Here is a 17139-nt window from a genome sequence, read left to right on the forward strand (position 1 = left end):
ACACGCCTATAACATATATTATCTGTAACTGTTACACGCGCCTATAACATATATTATCTGTAACTGTTACATACACCTATAACATATATTATCTGTAACTGTTACATACGCCTATAACATATATTATCTGTAACTGTTACACGTGCCTATAACATATATTATCTGTAACTGTTACACACGCCTATAACATATATTATCTGTAACTGTTACACGCGCCTATAACATATATTATCTGTAAACGCGCCTATAACATATATTATCTGTAACTGTTACACGCGCCTATAACATATATTATCTGTAACTGTTACACGCGCCTATAACATATATTATCTGTAACTGTTACACACGCCTATAACATATATTATCTGTAACTGTTACACGCGCCTATAACATATATTATCTGTAACTGTTACACGCGCCAATAACATATATTATCTGTAACTGTTACATACGCCTATAACATATATTATCTGTAAACGCGCCTATAACATATATTATCTGTAACTGTTACACGCGCCTATAACATATATTATCTGTAACTGTTACACGCGCCTATAACATATATTATCTGTAACTGTTACACGCGCCTATAACATATATTATCTGTAACTGTTACATGCGCCTATAACATTTATTATCTGTAACTGTTACACGCGCCTATAACATATATTATCTGTAACTGTTACACGCGCCTATAACATATATTATCTGTAACTGTTACACGCGCCTATAACATATATTATCTGTAACGGTTACACGCGCCTATAACATATATTATCTGTAACTGTTACATACGCCTATAACATATATTATCTGTAACTGTTACACGCGCCTATAACATATATTATCTGTAACTGTTACATACGCCTATAACATATATTATCTGTAACTGTTACACGCGCCTATAACATATACTGTCGCGGCCGAGTTTATTCGAGCATTTGCCCGGTCTCGGCCGCGACAGTAACCTGGCGCGCGCCGGGATGTCCCGGGCGCGCGCCGAAGCCTCGGAGGAGAGGCCCGCCGATCGGGGCTTCCCCCTCTCCTCTCCGGGTCCGCCGGGTCCCCCGGAACCCCCTGCTGCCGTCCCCCACATCGCGGGACACCAGGGCTCCCTCGGGGAGCCCTGGACGCGCGTGCAGGGGGCGCAGGCACCCGATGATGCGTGACCGCGCATCGGTGACGCGCGGCACGCCGAGGGGATGCCACTAGCAAGCCGGGAAATCTCCCGACTTGCGGAACTGGCCGCACTCTAATAAAGTGTGCCGCCAGTGTATTATCTGTAACTGTTACACGCGCCTATAACATATATTATCTGTAACTGTTACATACGCCTATAACATATATTATCTGTAACTGTTACACACGCCTATAACATATATTATCTGTAACTGTTACATACGCCTATAATATATATTATCTGTAACTGTTACATACGCCTATAACATATATTATCTGTAACTGTTACATATGCCTATAATATATATTACCTGTAACTGTTACATACGCCTATAACATATATTATCTGTAACTGTTACATACGCCTATAACATATATTATCTGTAACTGTTACACGCGCCTGTAACATATATTATCTGTAACTGTTACATGCACCTATAACATATATTATCTGTAACTGTTACATACCCCTATAACATATATTATCTGTAACGGTTACACACGCCTATAACATATATTATCTGTAACTGTTACATACCCCTATAACATATATTATCTGTAACTGTTACACGCGCCTATAACATATATTATCTGTAACTGTTACATGCGCCTATAACATATATTATCTGTAACTGTTACATACCCCTATAACATATATTATCTGTAACTGTTACACACGCCTATAACATATATTATCTGTAACTGTTACATACCCCTATACAGCGGTGTGCAAACTGGGGGCGTGCCCCCCAGGGGCGCGGGAGAATTTCATGGGGGGACGCGGGCGGTTAAATTAAATGCCGGGGGAGGCGTGAGGCCTCTGTAACTTACTTGCAGTCATGTGAAAAAGAAAGTACACCCTCTTTGAATTCCATGGTTTTACATATTAGGACATGATAACAAGCATCTGCTCCTTAGCAGGTCTAAAAATTACGTAAATACAACCTCAGATGAACAACAACACATGACATATTACACCGTGTCATGATTTAACAAATATAAAGCCAAAATGGAGAAGCAATGTGTGAAAAACTAAGTACTGTATACCTTATGATTCAATAGCTTGTAGAACCACCTTAAGCAGCAATAACTTGAAGTAATCGTTTTCTGTATGACTTTATCAGTCTCTCACATCGTTGTGGATGAATTTTGGCCCACTCTTCTTTACAACGTTGCTTCAGTTCATTGAGGTTTGTGGGCATTTGTTTATGCACAGCTCTCTTAAGGTCCAGCCACAGCATTTCAATTGGGTTGGGGTCTGGACTTTGAATGGTCCATTGCAACACCTTGATTCTTCTCTTTTTCAGCCATTCTGTTGTAGATTTGCTGATGTGCTTGGGATCATTGTCCTGTTGCCTGACCCAATTTCGGCCAAGCTTTAGCTGTCGGACAGATGGCCTCACATTTGACTCTAGAATACTTTGGTATACAGAGGAGTTCATGGTCGACTCAATTATTGCAAGGTGCCCAGGTCCTTTGGCTGCAAAACAAGCCAAAATCATCACCCCTCCAGCACCGACTCATGGGCGTCTGCAGAATTTTTTTCATGGGGGGGCATAATTTTAACGGCCAGTGCCTGGCGTAAAAGTGGTGGTGAGTGCACCGTGGCGAGCGAGCCTGACCAGCATAAGGGGGGTTTTCCCCCCCATCTCCCATCTCCCCCCCCTCTGCATCTCCCATCTCTCTATCCCCCCTGTATCTTCCATCTCTCTCCCCCCCCCCGCATCTCCCATCTCTCCCCCCCCCTGCATCTCCCATCTTTCCCCCCTCTGCATCTCCCATCTCTCCCCCCCCCCTGCATCTCCCATCTCACGGTGAGAATGATTAGGGGTGCCGGGGTGCAGGAGGGAGGGACAGAGGGAGAGTCTGGGTGCTGGATGGGGAGTTAAAGAGCGGGAGGGCACGTGGCAGCCCCCACCCCTGCCCCCCCAACCTCCTCCCACCCCCAATCTCCCTCTCCCCCCCAATCTCCTTTGCCCCCCCCAATCTCCTTTGCCCCCCCAATCTCCCTCTCTCCCCCCGCATCTCCATCTCTCCCTGGTCCCACGGGTCCCTCCCGTATGTAGCTGCCTACCTCAGGCCGGCGGGCGGCGGCCACGGGTTCAGCAGATGGACGGTGAGGGACGGTGAGGCTGGAACTGCAGATGGTTCGAGGTGCCGTGGTGCAGGATGGGGAGTTAAAGTGCGGGAGAGCGTGGCGGCCCCCACCCCTGCGTGACTGCTGCAGTCCCCGCCCCCGGCCTCCCATCCAATCCCGGGCCGCGGCCCAGCATATTTTATTACGTTAATGCGAGGATTCAGGGGGGGGCAAGCGTCCCCTCTTGCCCCCCCCTGCGGACGCCCATGACCACCATGGGTGACAGTTGGTATGAGGTGTTTGTGCCGATATGCTGTGTTTTGTTTTCACCAAACGTGGTGCTGTGCATTATGGCCAAACATCTCCACTTTGGTCTTGTCTGTCCAAAGGACATTGTTCCAGAAGTCTTGTGGTTTGTTCAGATGCAACTTTGCAAACCTAAGCCGTGCTGCCATGTTCTTTTTAGAGAGAAGAGGCTTTCTCCTGGCAACCCTTCCAAACAAACCATACTTGTTCAGTCTTTTTCTAATTGTACTGTCATGAACTTTAACATTTAACATGCTAACTGAGGCCTGTAGAGTCTGAGATGTAATTCTTGGGTTTTTTGCAATTTCTCTGAGCATTGCACGGTCTGACCTTGGGGTGAATCTGCTGGGACATCCACTCCTGGGAAGATTGGCAACTCTCTTGAATGTTTTCCACTTTTGAATAATCTTTCTCACTGTAGAATGATGGACTTTAAATTGTTTAGAAATGGCCCTATAACCCTTCCCAGATTGATGGGCAGCAACAATTGCTTCTCTAAGATCATTGCTGATGTATTTCCTCCTTGGCATTGTGTTAACACACACCTGAATGCTCCAGACCAGCAAACTGCTAAAACTTCGGCTTTTATAGAGGTGGTCACACTTGCTGATGATCAATTAATCAAGGGCATTTGATTAGCAGCACCTGTCTGCTACTTAGCATCTTAATTCCTATGGAAGCAGTAAGGGTGTACTTAGTTTTTCACACATACTGTAGCTTCTCCATTTTGGCTTTATTTTTGTTAAATAAATCATGACACGGTGTAATATGTCCGGTGTTGTTGTTCATCTGAGGTTGTATTTACCTAATTTTTAGACCTGCTAAGGAACAGATGATTGTTATTATGTCCTGATATGTAAAACCATAGAATTCAAAGAGGGTGTACAGCACTTTCTTTTTCACACCACTGTACCTGCTCTCTGCCGGGTCTTCGGGGATGCATCGCCATGGCAACGTGGCATAAAATGACGCGGCGGGGTCACATAATCTGCAACGTCATGTGACGACGAGTCATTGGAGAGGGGGGGGGGGGTGCGCGAACGCGGCAGCTCTCGAGCAGGGGGCCGCAGCTCAAGATGTTTGCGCACCCAGGCCCTATAACATATATCATATGTAGCTGTTACATACGCCTATAACATTGATTATCATTAACTGTTCATGCAATGACTTTATATATAATGTATAACCCTGCTCATTTAATATAACCATTTATTTGCCATCATAACTCTGTGCCCAGGACATACGTGAGAACGGGAGGTAACTCTCAATGTATTACTTCCTGGTAAAACATTTTATAAATAAATAATTAAATAGTACTGAGGTACAAGTTAAAATTCAACCCGTTTTGGCCAGGGGGGGGATAGCTTTTCCCTCTTGCGCAGACAATGTTATCCCATTCCCTGCCAGGGAGGACAGAAATGCATTGCGAATAACCATCTGGCAGCACATGGGTTAACCGTAACTAAAAAACATACAGCTGCAGCGGCCGTTATTCGAACACTTCACGCGTTGTATACCTCGGAAAACCCATGTATGGCGCGGGATGTCTTCCAACCTTCCCGCCTTAAGACGCGACTGCAGAAAATGGCATTTTAGTGTTAAACAGTGTTAAACACTGACATTGACACAGGAGCACAGTACACATTACAATTCATTCATTTCTGCCACGGATAGGAAACAGAATCCATGACATTCAAACAAAACAACCGCGATAAACACGTGTGCCTGGGGTGATTGGCCGCGTTAATGCCGCGTGGAGTAGAGCAGCGCATACGAAAACAGCTTTGTGATTTGTTTGAATAACGGCCGCTGCAGCTGTATTAACACCATATGTTTCAGCCCCACAGCCTTTCCTTACATTAGGATAGGATTGGAAGATGTCCCGTATATATATATGGGATTGTCCCTTATTTCATTGGCTTGTCCCGTTTCCCGGAAAGGTCTGTCAGGACGCATCATTGTCCCGTATTTTAGCGCCTTGACAGGAAATGCGTGAGGTTCAAATGAGTGTAATGAAATCAGTCATAAAAACGTAATAGATTTCTACGTGAGTGTAACAGTTCCCTTCTCCGATAGATGTCATCTTACTAAATTATTAAAACAATAAAGTTAGGACACCACCGGGCCATCTCCTAACACAATGAGACTCTCCCCTATAGGCGTTACTTTTTCTCCCACCGCTCCATTGGGTCAGTGCGCGTCTTTCCCGGCGCCGCCAAGAGCAGCCATGATAAAAAACAAAGAATATAGCGGGCAGGCGGAGATACCATTAAATTGGAAGCCTCTGCAAATTATTCGTTACTCACCGTGACGCCGCGATTCATACTGGATTTCGGCGTTCCATAATATAAAAACAAATGTGGCGACCCTATATTCGGAGGATCGCGAATGCCCATATTTAGCGCGCTTTATGACCCGCGGGCATTCTCTGCAGTAAGCTAAATTCAAACGCATTTGAAGAGGGCAGCAATTTTTCCCTGGTTCATTTCGATTGCTTAATTAGTAGCTAATTGCTCGGGCGAATATTTGTGAATGTTGCCACTTTTGAGAATTTGTGCACAAGTTCAGCACATCTTTACTTCATGCCTTCCCCACTGGCAAATAAGAAAAGGGTTAGCTGGCGAGCTGGCGAAGAGTCGCTGGAAGTGAATTTGCAGTCGGAGACCAGAGGATTTGACTAAATTTGCAGTTTTTCGCCGTGACCTTCATGAGTTTTGCTTACTCGTAAAAACGCAGAATGTTTCTTAAAGATAAAATAATGCAGATATGCACTTACTTTTCTGGTGAATTGATATATATATATATATATATATATATATATATATATATATATATATATATATATATATAAAATAATGAAAAAGTTCAGTAAATATGTATATTTACTGAACTTTTTCATTTCATGGTGAATTTCCTAAAAATTCACCTGATCCATCATGAAGGGAAATTGGGCATTTTTATACAACTCTTAACAGGGTAATTCTATACTGTAGTCCGAAGTGGCCATTCAAGCACATTTTATGTAAATATTTAAAGCTGCAGTTCAGTCAATATCCTGCATGTGTGTTTTTTTTTAATAAATCAGTTTTGTAGTAAGATAAAATACTATTTTCTGTTTTTAAAAAAAACAACTTTGAAAGACCAATTTTCTTGTATTCTATTTTAACAGCCATTTGCTAAGGCACTGCCCCTTCATGTCCTGTCACAAGCCCTGGCACACCCCTTTCTCAGCCCTGCCCTCCCGCTAGCACATGTCAGTGCAGGAGTGCTCATGAATATTCATGAGCTTCCACTGAGTGACAGAAGCAGAAGAAAAACATATCCCTTCTCTAATGATGTCACCAAATTTCGTAGATCAAGACACGGAGAACGAATTGACCTGCAGCTATGCAGTTCTTTAGGTAATTAGAGATTGCACACATGAAACTATTGAAGTAAAAAAAAAATTTAAAAAAAAAAAGACTGAACTGCAGCCTTAACGGTACCGATGTTAAACAATGCTTCCAGTAGGTAAGGATAATTATTTTAAGAGACAAGGGGTGCCCAATGCTACATCCCATTGACAAAACATATATGATGAAAAGTATAATACTTCAATAATAATAATATTAAATACTTGGTTATTTGGTTAACCCTTTGTCCAAAGCGTCATAATCCTGCATACCAACGTCAAGGTATAACCAAATTAATGCAGGTCCTACACTACACTACACTGTGAACCCTTCCTTTTACCTCTGTAAGAGGGGAAGAACCATTATAGGTCCTGTTCCTGCAGCAAATGAAATGACCTCCCAAGTTAAAAAGGTGAAGGAGGAGGAGTGAGCTCTGGGGGGAGGTGCCACAGCCTCCAAAATGACTGCTACCAGTCAGACATTGATTAACACACATTCCCAGCTAGCTCAGACTCCCACACCCACTTTATACTTTTCATCATATATGTTTTGTCAATGGGATGTAGCATTGGGCACCCCCTGTCTCTTGTTGTATGCAATTGCCACGCTCAGTAGCTCTCTGGTTAACATAAATATATATTCATCATGTGGTGGGTGTGGGAGTTTGAGTTAGCTGGGATAATTAAGGATGTTAATCAAGGATAATTATTTTAAAATATTTGAAATCTATCTAAATTTACAGTACAATCCTCTCGCAGCCGTTTCTGCCAGTCCCGTCTCTTTGAAAGTCAGTGGCCTGCCAGGTATTTTCTGGGTCCGCGCACTACTTAGTGAATATGGCCCTAAATCTCCTTCACTGTCACAGATCAGCAGTGTGTCCCCAGCTCCTTGGGTAGGGAAGGGGTTATAGAGTCTCGCCTGCCTGTGTGAATACTTGTTGTGAGCCAGTGACTATTAGGCCTCGGGCATAGACACTTTGCCCGTGCGGAGGCGCGCTGAGGCCTTAGAGCGTGCACCGTCCGTTGGCGTGTCTGGGGGTGGGCCAGTGATGTCACGGAGCTGGTTTGCCCTCACTGGGCGAACCGCTCACGTGACCGCCCTGCACTCCGGCAAGCTCCAAAACTTAACATTTGTTAAGACACATGCTTCCGCAGGCGCGCGGAAGCGCCAGCGCGAGCCCCTGCTAAAGCCGCTCTCATTGCGGCTGCAGGAGCTCAGTGCCGAGCGTGAGCACGGCTCAGCAAGGCTCACACTACTATGTCCCAGGCCTTACAGGGCACAGCCGGCCTTGGGGTAAGAAGTGTTGAAGATGTTGGCCTCTCCCCACTTCCCCACCTGGCATCCCCGCTCTTGCACCCAGACTTCTCCCCCTCCTGTTCCCCTCTCCTACTTTCTTCTGTTCCCTGGCTTTCCTGTGCACTGGGAGCTGGTGAGTCCTGTCTGTATGTGGGAGGGGGGTGAGAGTCTAAATACAGCAACAGATTGCACTCCTGCCGACCTCGTCATGTTCATTCTCTCCACCCTTCTCCCTTCCCTGGCTCTTCTCCCTGGCTGCTTTCTCCTTTTTATGTGCATCCTTTTCTCTCCCCTTCTGCCATCCCTCACTCACTCTCTCTCTCCCTCCCTCTCCCCCCCCCACTCTTCTATCTCCACACTTGTCCCTGCATTTGCACTCTTCCCTCCGTCTCTTTATACCCTCCACTTGTTCTCACTCTATTTGCACATCTCCCTAGTCCTGGGTGCAAGTTATGCCACCTCACCCCCCCCCCCCTTCCCTTGTCCCTTATTATCAGCTTGAAGTTCTAGGATAGTGAGGATGTTTCCGCGGGTCTGTAGCTCTGAGCTGGTGAGTTGCTGTGTGCCTGTGTCTCTCTGGATCATTGCATGTATGTGAGACTGTGTACAGTACTAGTCCTAGCTGAGACAGTGCACAGACCTCTTTTTGGGCAACTGGGACAGTTGCCAAAGCTGTGCATGTGAAGACTGGGGAGGAGGGTAGGGGGACTGGGGAGGAGGGTAGGGGGGACTGGGGAGGAGGGTAGGGGGGACTGGGGAGGAGGGTAGGGGGGGGGGGGGGGGCAGGGGAGGAGGGTAGGGGGACTGTGACATGAGGCCCTTTTAGGCAGGCAGTAGTGCATTAGCCAACAGGACAGAGAGACCTTGATGTTACAGAATGATTAATACAGGGTTAATAAAAGATGGATGACACGGTGCGTTGCGTCTGACATTTGGAGTAATGATCCTATCATACAAACGGTTATGTTGTGTAATGTAAACGCGTTGTGATTCAGTGGCAGGGATGTAACATGCAGCTATATAAAGCAATACCATGTATCATTTCTCATTTCCAAATATACAGTGCGGAGTTGTTCCTGTCGGGAGAAAGTTTGCGCTAAAAATTACTTACTTTTGACCCACCCATTATTACACGGGCCTGTTCCCTCACCCGGGGTGAACCAAGGCTCTTGGTTGTGATGAACCCAAATAATCTGGTAATACATCATACATCTTTATTTTATGCTGTGTTAAAAGGTGCAATCTGTGATATTATACATAGAACGATAAATATAGATTAAATATTTCACCCAACTGAAATTCTGGTTGAACTTGATGGACCAAGTCTTACCTAATGTAACTGTGTGATGCTCAGTGCAATAAAATACACATTATTTTTCCAGCTTTTTCCTTCTAGAGATTCAAAGCGGGCTGGTAATTATTTTATAGAAATAAGTTGATGTCTCACTCGAGTCCTAAATGTGTATTATTAACCCGTTCGCTGTCGGACGCAATGTGTTTCTGTGATTCTGGCATCCAAATGGTTAAAGGATTTGTAATTGTGAGTTAAAAATAGGTTCAGGAGGTCAGCATATTTCCACCTCCTCACTGCCAGTGACCTGTGCTTCTGTCCACACTGCCAGTGACCTGTGCTTCTGTCCTCACTGCCAGTAACCTGTGCTTCTGTCCTCACTGCCAGTGACCTGTGCTCCTGTCCTCACTGCCACAGTGACCTGTGCTCCTGTCCTCACTGCCACAGTGACCTGTGCTCCTGTCCTCACTGCCACAGTTACCTGTGCTCCTGTCCTTACTGCCAGTGACCTGTACTCCTGTCCTTACTGCCACAGTGACCTGTGCTCCTGTCCTCACTGCCACAGTGACCTGTGCTCCTGTCCTCACTGCCACAGTGACCTGTGCTTCTGTCCTTACTACCACAGTAACCTGTGCTCCTGTCCTCACTGCCACAGTGACCTGTGCTCCTGTCCTCACTGCCACAGTGACCTGTGCTCCTGTCCTTACTGTCAGTGACCTGTGATTACCTTTATTGAAAACTAATTACCTAAGCTGCCAATCGATTTGTTCTCCCGTGATCGATCAGCAGAGATCCTGCTTCCCAGGGTTCACTAAATGGCCGCCTGTCAGTTTCAACCAATCCTTCAGTCAGTGTAACTCAGCAGCTACAATGTATCCTTATATTGCTAAAAAAAAACATTATCTATTGTTACAGTTTGTAGCTCAAACTACTCACAATATTGGCAACAAATTATCACACACAGGAAAGTGTTACAAATATCTTTCAATGCTGGGGAGGTGGGCTAAACGTGCTATAGAAATCAAAGGATGCTGTAAAACTCATTAAAAATGGCATTCAGAGTCGAATTTAAAAAAAAATGCACTAAATATTATCTAATAATACAGAACTGATTTATTTAAAAACACACTTGTAGGATTTTGCACGGATTGCTCCTATAAATCAGCCGTGCCAAGGACAGGGAGGGGGGGAAGACACGCTATTTCACCCACACTGGTGCGCTGGTTGGAGTAATGATGTCTGCTGTATCTGTCATTAGCAACGTATTGAAGTTGCAATTAAGTATCTCTGTGCTTACTGCTTTTTTAATAAGCACCTGTAAGAGGAAAGAATGCTGCAGCAGTTCCAACGCTGCAGTGGTCAGTTATACCGCAGCCTGCCAAAATATCCTTTACACTAATACCTCTCCAAAACGGAGACCTCCGCCTCTGATTCCTTCTTTCCCTTCCTGCAGCCCCCGCCACAGCCGCCGAGTCCCCCGTTCACCACGGGACCCCCCGAGAGCTACTAAGCCCGATTACATCAGATGACGAGTACCTGAGCCCCCAGGAAGATATCAGTGAACCCGCGTCACCCCAACACAAGATGTCTGCCAATGGTCCCCCTCAGCGCAGTGCAAACTTCAAGGCCCCACCCTCCTTCCAGGTCAGAACGGACACTGGTCTCATACAGCTGATATGGGGTGTGAGCAGGGGAGGGGCTGCACTTGGACAGTAGAGTGTTTATGTTTCTGAGTGTCTCTTGTGTGCATTAGTAGAGTGTGAGTGTGCACTTAACTCATTTCTGAAAGTGTATTAGTGTAAGTGTGGTTGCCTCTTGCCTGTGAGTGTGTGCTCCCCTGCCTGTTAATGTCTTTCCATAATGCCTGTAGTGTGTGCATTCCCTTTTCATAATGCCTGTGAGTGTGTGCTCCCCTGCCTGTTAATGTATTTCCATAATGCCTGTGAGCGTGAGTGTTCACTCCCCTGCCTGTTAGTGTATTCCCCTCTTGCCTGTGAGAGTATGAGTGTGCTCCCCACTCGGCTGGAATTTTTAGTGTGCTCCTCTCTAGCCTGTGAGAAAGTGAGTGTGCACTCCCCTCTTGCCTGTGAGTGTACACGCTCCTCACATTTGAGTGTTCTCAGGTGGCTCTCTCGGACCTGTTGGTGCTGGAGGGTCAGGAGGTCACTCTCAGTGTCCAGGTGCAGGGAGAACCCAAACCTATTATCAACTGGTGAGTGTGTATCCAAACAGACCGAAAATAGCTTGCATCTATAATTCTCCCTCTTCTTCATATTCCTGAAACCTTTTTCACCTCTCCCTTTCTTTCCCTACTGGATTCTCTATCCCCCTCCGTCCTTTCCCTCCACCTCCCTCTTTCTTTTTCTCTTCTCTCTCTCGCACACACTTCATTCATTTCTCTCTTTCTCTCTGTCACTGTCTCTCTCTTCCTTTCTCTCTCTCTGTATTATTCCTCCTCTCTATCAAGTTCCTTTGTCCTCAGTTCCCTACTGTTCCTGCCTCCTGCTCATCTCCTGCCTTTCTCTTTCCTGTGCCCTCTCAATTACACGCCATTCCCTCTTTTTCTCATTTATTTCCATTCCTACATGACATGACATCTTTCCGTGACTCAGTATGTATTATTTTCTGCCTCTTTACTTTCTCCATGTTTAATGTATGTACAGTATGTATTCCTGTATTTATATAGTGCCCACTGTGTACTCAGCGCTTCACAAAACAGGCAATACAGTACAGGGAATTATATTACAATAAGTGCTACAAGCAAAATCAGACAATAGGAAAGGAAATCCCTGCCCCGGAGAGCTTACAATCTAAGTACTCTGTTGGGAGACTTGCAGAGACATCAGGTGAGGGAATAAGTCAGTAGATGGCAGAGCTTGGCCGCGATGGTTGGTAGGAGTGACTGTGGGTGTAGCACAGGGCATTCCGCAGGTACGGGGCAGTGAGGGGAAAAAGTTTAAGTGAAAGAGAGCAGTAGGGGTGGAAAGGAGACAGTTATGGGCAGAGCGGAGCGGAGGAGACGAGCAGGGGCATAACAAGAGATCAAAGCTGATCTGTAGGGAGGAGCAGACGAGTGGAGAGCCTTGAAGATAAGGAGGAGAACTTTGCAGGGGATCTGAAATTTGATGTCCCTTACTCTGCCCTTCATACTGTGTTCACAATTAGATTATAAGCTCTTCGGGGCAGAGAATCCTTTCTCCAAATGTTACATTTATGTCCTGAGGGTATTTATTCCACCTGTGTTATTACTGTATATTCCCTGTATTGTAATGTTTGGCACTATAAAAATAACATATACATACTTTCCTATTTCCCTTGTTCTTACTACCATGTTCTTTCTCTCTGTCTTTCCATTCTCCCTGTGCTCTCCCCTAACCTCGCTCCTCCGAATAACTGCCCCTCTGCCTCTGTGCAGGTTGAGGAATCGGCAGCTGGTGAAACCTGGTGGGAAGTACCAACTAACAGAGGGAGAGGGGGGAATCTTCTCACTGCACATTGCGGAGGCTGAGAGACGTGATTCTGGATACTACACCTGCAAAGCAATAAATGAGTATGGAACAAAGCAATGTGAGGCCAAGCTGGACGTGCGAGGTACGTTTTGCTGTATCTGTCTTTGCCAACGTAACCCCTTTTACTCCCACACCCTAATTTCTATGCAAACCTAAACCTACAAAGAATCCAACTGTAAGACCTTTGGAAGAGCAGTTCTCCTTAGTTCCAACAGGTCAGGGGAAGCCAGCTCCAGTCCTCAAGGGCTACCACCAGGTCAGATTTTCAGGATATCCCTGCTTCAGCACAGGCGGTACAGTTGTTGACTGAGCCTCTGATTGGGCCACCCGTGCTGAAGCAGGGACTGATTGACCCACCGGTGCTGAAGCAGGGATATCCTGCAAACCAGAGATATCCCAAATGTAGTGATACAGCGCACAGCATGCAGAGAGCAGGGTCAGAGTAATGAAAAATCAGTTTATTAGAACAACATACTAAAAAACAGGGGGCAGAGCTCTCCTACGCGTTTCGCGCGCGAAACGCGTAGGAGAGATCTGCCCCCCGTTTTTTCGTATGTTGCTCTCTGCATGCTGTGCGCTGTATCACTACATTTGGGATATCTCTGGACTCTGCAACGGCTGAACGCCTTACCAGGAAGACACAGATCAGGGAGAAAAACAGTAAGTATTTAAAACTCTATCAATCACTGTCCGAGGACTATCCCAATGAGGCTGTGAGGGGTGGATCGTTCCTACAACCCACGACCTCCCGGGAATATTTGCCCCCAACTCAAGACAACTTTACGAGACGTTATGAGATTTCTCACTGATTCGTATTACCTATATTATTGTGGAATTATATCCCCTTCTTCTCTGTGTCTCTACAATAGTAATCATATATAATACAATTATGAGATCCAGTACTTGAGCGCCAAGACCACTATTTTTGCACAATTCTGTGGATATTCTGCAAACCTGACCTGTTGGTTGTCCTTGAGAACTGGAGCTGGCTGCCCCTGCAATAGGCAGACACCGAATCTCAATAGCTCATCATCACGGGAACACAAAACACAGAGGAGCGACTGGCTGTCCAAGGTTGCTGCTCAGCTTATAACAGTGAAGACCCAGCATACTGTATAGCAGCAGCAGCAGCAGCAGCAGCAGCAGCAGCAGCAGCAGCAGATAAAGCTGCTTCATGCAGAGCAGAAAATGAATGCATTTCCAGCCCGTTCCTTTTCCTTCTGGTACACTACTCGGGTACCTGGCTCCTTGTTTGCTTTCCTTCTCTCACTGATCCTTGGCTTTCACAGATCGTTGATTCTGTTTCCTCCACCTCACTGATGTAGTTATTTTGCATGTTCCTTCTTGACAGCCAAAGCCGTACCTCTTAGTAAGGCCGTTACAGTCAACGTGCCTGGTACAGTGAGCCCTGTTTCACGAACGAGGTTCTTTTTCGTTTCCTATATAATCCTGTGTTGGTGAATCGGTGGCAGTTGGGAGCTGCCAATCACGTGTAATTAATTGTTCTGCGGACCATCCATGGTGCCTGAATTTCCTGGGTTCTAGATTCCATCATTCATATTCTTTGACACTCTATGGCATGGGTGGCCAAATCCAGTCCTCAAGGGCCACCAACAGGTCAGGTTTTAAGGATATCCCTGCTTCAGCACAGGTGGCTCAATGAGTGGCTCAATCATTCTTACTGAACCACCTGTGCTGAAGCAGCGATATCCTGAAAATCTGACCTGTTGGGTGGGATTGAGGACTGTAGCTGGGCACCCCTGATATAGAGTATCAAGTTTGCTGAGATTGATTTTGGGTGCTGTACTATGTATAGTGTACTATATCCCTGTAATCAATAATTGGCTTTAGCATCTGTTGCGCAGTGCACTTTCTGATAATTCTGATAATGGGACTTGGGCAGCATTTATTTCTATCAAATGTGCCCAGTTTGGTAATCATCTTTTCAATATGAAAAACAAACGTTACATGGGAATCTAGCCATGTACCGAAATATTTAATGCTGGACGCCGATGCTAGATTGGCGGTAAAGTTAGTTCTAATCAGTAGCTCAGTTGCTGGAAGCTTTAGAAGTTTTGCGTTGGTACCAAATACCGTACAGAGCCATAGTTACGGTTTTGGCTGTGTTTAAAAAAAAAAATTGTTTGGAGAGAATTTGACCTTGAAGAAATCAGACTGCAGAACATTTTTAATGTCGGAGAGGCTGGAACAGCGTGCAAATGAAATAGTATCATCAGCATACATGTTCATAGAAGATGTCTTACAAACTGAGCAGGTCGTTTATAAAGCCGGAAAAAAAGAAGGACCACAGAACAGAGCCTTGAGGTACCCCACAAGTAACATCTAGGTGATAAGAGTTAAAACCTTAGATATATTGGGATCTTCTAGATATAAGACTGAAACCAGTTTAGAGCATGTACTCCAACTCCAGAGCACTGAAGCTTGTGTAACATTATAGTGGGGTCAGCAGTTTTGAAAGCCTTTGCCAAATCTAGGAATAATGTACCAGTCAGTTGTCCATCTTCCATTCCATATGGGCTTTTATTGCATATTTTAAGAGGGTTGTTACTGTGAAATTATTTGGGCAACATTGAAATGGACTACTTGGCTTCTTAAAATAGTTGCTTGGTATTGGATAATATTGGCAGTATACAGATTGGTCTGTAATTGGAAACAATGATTCCCCCCCCCCCCCCCCCACATCTTCTGTACATCGGGCTGACGAGCAGTTTTCCAGGCTTTAGGGATATCACCAGATTATAAAATAGACTTGATTAAGTAGGCAATTGGTTTAGCAACGACCGGGTCACTGAGACGTAAGAACTTTGATTGCAATTCGTCAGACCCACTTTGGCTGTTTAGCAATAGTGTTAGGAGCTTTTATACAATCTTATCTACAGACACCCCCCACAATCGGAGTGCGCTCGATCTGGAACCCCGAGCTTTGGTAACGAGTGTGTCTAGATAATAAGGAGTTAGGCTTCCCACAAAGTTTTCATTGAATGTGTCAGCAATGGCTGTGTGACCAGACACAATGGCATCAGCCTTTTTCATACTAGTAGGTTCTTAATAGCTATTGGGCTCAAATATATTATTGATGAGCTTTCGGAGTTTTGCAGGATTTTATGTGATCTATAGATCTCCTGTTTAATGCACGTGTCTCTCTGATATTGGTTGTTGCCGTGAAGATGCTAAACGTGCTGTTTTGACTATTCAGGACCATGTATCATTGTATCAAGCTGGCTGCGATGGTAGTTGCTTTTGCTCCCTTTGCATCAACGACATGGGGAATGGTTATTTAGAGCCGCTGTATCGTTTAGAGGCGGTGCTATTTGATGTATGTCGTGACATAATTTTCTCGCCTTGTTTCCGGCATTATTTAAAGCGGCAGCCTCTCCACCCGCCAACTGTCTCGAATTGTTCTGGGGACAGCCATTTCTCCTGAGATATTTACCCTTTTGTGTGCCGATGTTTGTAGTACCTTTTGGAAAAAAAAAACAATATGGTTGCCATACGAGCCTCAGCCCCATGCGCCAATAGGAAGCTGCAATCTCAGCAGAGCATGATGTTGCAGCTTCTTAGGCTAGGTCCCCAGTGCAGCCGGCGGCGTGTGCGGCCGTGTGCGCGCCTCTCACCAGCCCCTTACCTGCTCCCATGCTGTCCCCGGTCCCTCCGCGCTCCCAGGCTCACTACGCACTGTGTTGCGTCAGCCAGCAGGGGCTGCAGCCAGTTTGTGATCCCGAGCGGCGACGCGTCACCTGGTCAGAGAGGCGGGGAAGCGGGAGCGAGGGGAGGGGGGGAAGTAGTCTGCTGAGGTGTGTGTGTCTTGGGGGGGGGGGGGGCATGTTTTTTTTTTTAGCTTGGCCGGTGTCGTGGCCCGCCCCCTCATCATGGCCACGCCCACACAGCCCATTTTGGTCACGCCCCCGCGCCTCAGAACGCCGCCTGCAGACCGCAGATCGCGGTATAGTGCTCTGCACGTGCCACCAGGTCGCAAGGCGGACGTGCAGGCGCGTGCAGTGGGGCCTCAGTCTTACGGGGCGACCTGGCAGCCATCTTTGATTTGACTTTGTCTTTACTGGCACATAA

At 45.9% G+C, this 17139-nt stretch overlaps 1 protein-coding gene across 6 annotated transcripts in view; it reads left to right on the plus strand.

Moving 5' to 3' along the window:
• SPEG (striated muscle enriched protein kinase) overlaps positions 1-17139 on the plus strand; it is a 168235-nt gene that overhangs the window by 74327 nt on the left and 76769 nt on the right. For all 6 annotated transcript variants that reach the window (XM_075609604.1, XM_075609606.1, XM_075609605.1 and 3 more), the window contains 3 exons: positions 10995-11185; positions 11665-11753; positions 12957-13132. In XM_075609604.1, the coding sequence (XP_075465719.1) occupies positions 10995-11185; positions 11665-11753; positions 12957-13132 (456 nt within the window). The remainder of the gene's footprint in view (positions 1-10994; positions 11186-11664; positions 11754-12956; positions 13133-17139) is intronic.

Source organism: Ascaphus truei, chromosome 7 (genome assembly GCF_040206685.1).
Source record: "Ascaphus truei isolate aAscTru1 chromosome 7, aAscTru1.hap1, whole genome shotgun sequence".
Classification (NCBI taxonomy): domain Eukaryota; kingdom Metazoa; phylum Chordata; class Amphibia; order Anura; family Ascaphidae; genus Ascaphus; species Ascaphus truei.